The sequence below is a fragment of the Barbus barbus genome (assembly GCF_936440315.1).
Source record: "Barbus barbus genome assembly, chromosome: 11".
NCBI classification, from domain to species: domain Eukaryota; kingdom Metazoa; phylum Chordata; class Actinopteri; order Cypriniformes; family Cyprinidae; genus Barbus; species Barbus barbus.
In genome coordinates, this window is record NC_136739.1 from 23730889 (window position 1) to 23737724 (window position 6836).

The following is a 6836-nucleotide window of genomic DNA, read 5'->3' on the forward strand; positions in this document are numbered from 1 at the left end:
TGTGATTTTCTAATGATCTTCACAGCAAAAAGTCCAGTGTTAAATTAACTCTCACAGAGTTGATTTCAACACTTTTTCAGAGTTTATATAGCTCCACACTCTCTGGAGTGAAATTAACACTTTCGGAATAGTTAAATATTTAACACTATGCCAGAGTTCCTAATTTGACTCCAAAAAAGTGTTAAAATAACACTAAAAGGGATACAGAAAAACAACACTGTTCATAGTTGCATGTTTTAGGTGGTTAGAATTAGTCTCAAAAGATCTACAAAATAATGTTAAATAAACTACAGCACACAAAATAATTTCCATTAACTTGTTTATTTTTAATTCTCACTTGCAGTGCAATTTGAATTCAAATTAAAACATTACAAAAGAAGGTATGATATACAAACTTTCATCTGCTACACTGTATGAGCTTTGAATATCAAATGGCTTATAAAATTGAATCTCTGACATTTTTATAATATACCTTTCCTCACTTCGTAGTACTCTGAATGCATGAAGATGCTCATCAAAATTCTCTGTGAATAGTTTGTTTACCAACAGATAAATGTGACTGTCAACCAAAAGTACATCGCTTATTTGACAGAACACTGGCATTTCCTTTTCTATTGCACTGCACACCACAAGTCCAGCTCTATATTCTACACCATCAACTTTAACCCAGCTGGTTGAGAAAACATCTTTTGATAGGACCATTTCAAGCATTTGACTGCTGACCACATTCTCATCCCCTATGGAAAATGATTTAATTGGCCCAAACTCATTATGTTTGAGGGTGAATTTTTCCCAATGGTATGCAATGGCCATCTGATGCTTTTTAGCTAAAGATTTTGTTATGTTTTTGAAATTTTTAAAAAAGCCTTTGAACATCTTATGTTTGGCTTCAAACCTCATTGACCACATATATAATAAGGGGCCAATTTTCCTTATAGAAGAGGGGTAATGTATCATGTAATGATGTTTGGGAATCAAATTTTTATGTGGATACAAATACTTAAATAGTTTGTGGTGGTCAGCAATCAAGTGCTTCAAATACACTGTCAAGCCTGAAGTGAGACAAGGTGAAAACACAATGTTCATTATTTGCAGTAACATAAGCAACAAACTCCAGTGCTTGTGTCCTGGAGGAACAATGTCTCCTAACAAAAGTGGGAGATTTTTTACAAGACATAATGTCTGAATGGAATTTAAACCAATGCTATTACCAGCACTATCCAAAATAACCTTTGTGGGACGATTTTTACTTTCTAAAAATCCATAATCAAAAGAATAAATCCTTGAAAGTAAATCTTCTTCAGATATAAAATTTTGTGTGAGATGTCCAAAAAGCAATTTGATTTCATATTGAGCCACGCCCTCAAGAAGGTCATGCATTATATCGAATGAGTAGTTATTGCTAACATGAAAGTACTTCAGTGTGTTAATTGTGGAATTTTTTTTCAAACCATACAGTGACCTCAATTGTGGGTTTTCCTGGAGAGACTTGCAATGTATTTCAAAGATTTCTTTTCCACGAAGGACCACCTTAGGATCATCTTCACTGTATACGGTTTGAGAATCATTCTTTTCAATTAAACAAAGGCGACAGAAATGACGGCTACTAAATGACTCATTAAAACCAAGAATTGAGTGCATCCCTAGATTATCACCAGTGATTTGTGCGATGGTGCCATATATGTGCTCATCTGAGAATGGAAGACTTAATCCTTGGCTTTCAAGTATCTTTATATCGTTTATCAATGGTTCCAGTATAACATCAAAACTGTACTTGCTTACATCTTGTGTGTGAAAAAGTGCCAATAAATGAATGTTCATCAGAACAGAGTTAAATTTTGGGGGCAAGTTTCTTACAATAAAATAAAGACAGCCAATTTTGTGGATACTACGTTTGGAGCCAAGGGGGTTAGCCGTTTCAAAGTCATCGTAGTATATTTGGATTTGTAATGCATGTCTCTTTGTTGTAAATAAAGGGTGGGATTTAAAATAACTTCCATCGCTAAAATCTGTAAAAGTGTCAGGCTCTGATCTACAATCTTTCCTTAGGAGTTCACAAATGTCTGGACTTCTGCACATGAATTTCAATGTTTCTAAAATTGGCACATATATAAATGTATCATTCACTGGTACTTGGTCATAAGTACCAGATTTCTGATTTAATCTGTTGTCATACCGCACACCTAGTGTTATCTCAACGGGCTCTACAACTCCCCATTTTTCTTTAAAGTATTTATTCCTTTTCCATTCTGTATTAAGATTTGTGAATGGGTTTTCTAATTTTTCAAAAGATTCATTTATTACAGTTTTGTAGGGGTCATTTGTAGGCAAAGCAGAAAGTACGTTTTGCTTTGCTTGCGAGTGAAGCTCATCTGTTAGCTCCTCTAAATCTCCCACAATTGAGGACACCAAACTGTTTGGAATCCCACTTGCTTGTATTTTGGCCACAATGGATTCACACAATTCTTTAGTTGAATTTTTAGTAAGCCCTGAATCATGGTTATTAGATGAAGCACTGGAACAAGGAGATTGATGCTGGGGATTCATAAGTTCCTCCAAAGCATCTACTTGAGATGAGCTTGCAACTGGCTCACTTGAGGAACATCCAACAGTTGAAGTTTGAGCAATCAGCTGAACATTGCTATGAACACTGTTAAGGTGCTTACGAAAACCTGCATATGTTTGGAACTGATGCCTACAACCTTGCTGAGAACAAATTAATTTGAACTTAGATCCAGGATAGTAACTATGTTCACCTCTTAAATGTGAAATCAACTGTTGACTGTCTGGGTGCTGTTTTTGACAAATAAAACAGATCAGCATTCTGTCAACATCATACTGCCCGACATTAAGTTAAGGTTACTGTCTGGTTGAGCACTCTGGCTCTCAAATCTCTAACCCTGGGAGATTCCTTCATTTTCCCTACATCAATGTTATACACTGTTGTCTGCAGGAATGTGTAAAAGTTCACAAGTGCACTATCATAGCACAAATTGAACACAAAATGTGCCTTGAAAAGTTCATCAAATGCTCCAAGGGAGCGGTTTGCCTGGCATGGGATGAGATGCTTATCCAAGGTGATGTAGAAGTGGTCAATCTTGCTTTTCTGGCGTCCAACAGCAAGGAGGTACGGATGCTGACGCTGGTTGTTCTTGAGGTGTTCCTCCAAACTGCAGCATGACTAAAGTTGAAATTAACATTGAATATTAGACAAACATGATGTCCAGTCACAGAGAAAACAACATTATAAAAGTGATTGTACAAACAGCTCAATGGCTAGCAAAATATGTCAATGCATATGAAGACTTGATTTTAATCCCCATGTTTGAGCAACCCAAAACAATATTAAAATGTCAATACCTTATGAAAGACTACAAGTCTTTCAGCAGCATCACATGCACTGATTTTTGGAGACTTCAGTCCTCCTGGTGGTGGTGGAAGGAGATGTATCAGTAGAAGAAGGGATGCCATTTCCTGGTCGTAGACTGGAGACGAAATTCATATGAAAAATTTGCATTAATGTAAAACTTCAAATGAAATACTTTAAGTTTAAGAATAGAGAGCATTTTAAACATTCACCTGATGTGTTTATATAGTCTTAAGACTTTTGTGTGGTCTAATTTTTTTTTATTAATACGGAAAGCATCCAATCTCAATAGGTTAAGTTTGCTCATTTTAATGTTTCTGTCATCAAAACAAAACATACAGTAACTGCAAACATAGCAAATGCGTAAAAACAAGTCAATGAAATACAACATACTTGTTTCATGAAGGTCACTTCCTTCAGGACATTCTGCTGAGAGCAACAACTGACTCAGCTCTGCTGTTGAAGTAAGTTGCTTGGCCTCTTTAATGACATTTGGCCTGAAGAACGTGTCCCACTTCTGAAGCAGCCTGGAGGATGTCTCAGCGTCAAACAGGAGAGTGAAGTCTTGATCCACCTTTAAGAAGATATTAAACTATAAACAATATTCTCAAATTGCATGCCTTTGAAAACATGTTATTCCAAACTTACCAGCCCTTTTGTATCTAGGAATCTTGGGAAGGTGGAGAGGATATCAGCACTAGATCCTGGATCTTTAACAAGCTTCTGGCGATGCTGAAAGGTCTCTCTCATCTTTTGGAATATTAGGGACTTGTCTGTGGTGTGGCTGAGCAAAGACATGGCCTCTCTGCAAGCATCCCCATCAAGTTGCCCTTCAAAATTAGTAGCCCTTTGGCATTTTGGGCCTCCTTGAGAAATATCATGAGGGCTGTCTAGTAGCAAAGATCCTCGTCGTATCTTCCTGTGGACAGTTTTCATACGCCAAGCAATGTATCCTGTGTTGCTTGCAGCATCATAAAAGTGTTCCTTAAAAGAATCAAATTTCTATGTCACAGATATTATAACATTGCAAGTATAACATGAAAGGGTCATGCAGACAATGACTTACATAGCCTTTCTTGGAATATGGATCTCTGAGGGAAGGGAACAGCATCACTATGCCAAGAGCATACTGTTCTCTGATAGCTTTAGTAGGGAGTTGCCTAAGGGAAGATATAAAATTGGTCATCTTAATTTACACAGTGGTCATGCAGTTATTCGTAAAAATAACAAACAAAAAAAACTACCCATGTGTATCAATCATGTGAGCCACTAGTGTGTTAATCATTTGCCTTCTTGTGGCATCTGTAAGGGTTTCTGTTTCTTGATACTCCTGTAGTACTGCTTCACTGCCAGACTTCAATTTCAGAACATCTTCGACCAACTAATAAAAAAAAAAAATTACCTTGGTGATTCACAAATTACTACAGACTCAGAGGGGTAAAAAAAGAAAAAAATAGTGTGTCAGCATTTGCATCATTTTCATTTCTGGGTGAACAGAACCTTAAGGAGACTCAAGTAAAAAGCTTTGTTGTAACCTGTTTTGCAGACAGTGCAGATGTGTCCTCTTTTCTTTGTCTCTTGTTAGGGACCTCATCTAAGATTACAGTTGATGCACTTGAGCTGTTGCTAGCGTCAGACTTCTCAGAAATGTAAGACAAAGAGTCTGAAAATTCTAAAGAATGACAAAGTATTACAATATTACAAATATTGTGATGACCAGCACAAGAATCAGAAATAAGAAATAGCTAATTTATCCTGAGTTGCTAGATAACACTAGACTTCTTTCAAATTCAATAAAACTGACCATTATCTGAGAAAACAGTCAGCACCACATTGCCTTGTCCAATGAGGTCGCTGAATATTTCTGCATCGACTTCTGTCCCTGTTGCATCCTTGTATGTAACTTTTGCATCTGGTGGCAAGCAAAATCTCTCAATGACTGAAAAAATAAAAAGATAAAAAACGATTTTTTTATTTAAGTTGACACCCTTTCTTGCTTCACAACAAATGATTGATTTAAATACATATATCTTTATGATGCAAGCAGAATGTAAATATGGATTTTTTTTCCCAATGTATCCCCTTCTATAAAACATTCTATGATAAAGTCATGTACAGAAATGAGTCAACAACATGAGAGCTAGGACAATACACAGAATTTATCAGATGGTAATCAAATTCTTAGTTATTTTAACCGAGTGGGGGAAACAACCTTTTAGGTGAAATTGCATAAAGTCAAACCTCCCTTCAATGCAATCCAGTTTCACATACTTCTGCTGCTCGTTGTATTTGATCTGGACCAACATTTTACCTGGAACAAGCAAAAGCGTTTGGCATTGTAAATCGGGGTAAATGCAGAATACTGTATGGATGGATGCACGTCACATCGTTTCCGTTGCAGACGTGACAGTAAACTGCACCGTACGTTTTCTCCAGTGCCGATTACATATATATATATATATATATATATATATATATATATATATATATATATATATATATATATATATATATATATATATATATATATACACGTTTTGTTTTTATTTAAAAAAAAGTGTGTGGTTAAATAATCGGCACTGGAGAAAACGTACGGTGCAGTTTACTGTCACGTCTGCAACGTGACTATTGCACATACATAAGCATATATATATATATATATAAATCGCGTTAAGCTTGTAACGTAAATCCATTCCTTTATAAAGTTTTGCACAGTTTTCGTAGCTAACATAACCTTAGCTAGCTAATCACGTCGTCGACAATGCCAGTCCTGGCAAACAAGGCTTTAAAAAAAAAAAAATTATCATTCATTTTATTAATTCGGTCTATCATTTTAATTAAACAGTGGCCACGCTGTAATAATTTGATTTCTTGTTTGAATTTAATCGAAACGAGTGAGCGTAGTAAAACGTGGCCACGATGTAACTTAACACATAACTTAGGCTGTGTGTGTGCGTGTTCGCTTCCACATTTTAATATAGGCTTATGTTCAGTGCTCCACAGCACGTAATATTGTACATTCTGCTATTACCACCAATCATAAATGTTTAAGTATGATTTAATTTAACTTACCTTTCAAGCACACACGAGGATAATGGCGGCGTCCTCATGGATTTCACCAGCGACGATTGGAAATGCGTGGGCGGAGTCTAATTACATCTCTATGGAGTTGGTTTAACACTGATAATCAACTCTGTGAAATAACTCCAACACCAAACACCATTTTACTCTGAATGTGTTAAAATTACTCTTTGGGTGTTGAAATCAACTCGGAAATGTTTAACACCTAAACTTCAACTCTCCAATTTTTGCTGTGAAGACTCTGATTAGCATGCTCAGGTGTGTTTGATTAGGGTGTAACATTTGGACCAATCAGACACACAACTATTTGTTATATTTAACAAATAATCTCTTATGCCCCTCACCTAACCAAAAGGCCAACTATGAGGGTCTGTGGACCCTTCCCCCA

At 36.2% G+C, this 6836-nt stretch overlaps 1 protein-coding gene across 1 annotated transcript; it reads right to left on the minus strand.

Moving 5' to 3' along the window:
* Positions 1-303: 303 nt before the first annotated feature.
* On the minus strand, positions 304-6496 carry LOC306876689 (uncharacterized protein). Its single transcript, XM_079428034.1, has 9 exons — positions 6440-6496; positions 5172-5678; positions 4903-5039; positions 4612-4748; positions 4434-4527; positions 4016-4351; positions 3761-3941; positions 3361-3485; positions 304-3181 (listed from the first exon to the last, which is right to left on the minus strand). Exons 2-9 carry the CDS (start codon positions 5461-5463, stop codon positions 2849-2851), a joined length of 1635 nt encoding a protein of 544 aa, XP_079284160.1. The 5' UTR covers positions 5464-5678; positions 6440-6496; the 3' UTR covers positions 304-2848.
* Between the last annotated feature and the right edge of the window lie 340 nt (positions 6497-6836).

What these genes read in the sequence shown, in the direction of transcription:
- LOC306876689 (XM_079428034.1), bottom strand. Translation starts at nt 5,463, where the DNA reads ATGTTTTATAGAAGGGGATACATTGGGAAAAAAAATCCATATTTACAT. An exon ending in GACTGTTTTCTCAGATAATG is followed by an intron (nt 5,040 to 5,171) that starts GTCAGTTTTATT and finishes GTCATTCTTTAG; the next exon opens with AATTTTCAGACTCTTTGTCT. An exon ending in CATATTCCAAGAAAGGCTAT is followed by an intron (nt 4,352 to 4,433) that starts GTAAGTCATTGT and finishes GATTCTTTTAAG; the next exon opens with GAACACTTTTATGATGCTGC.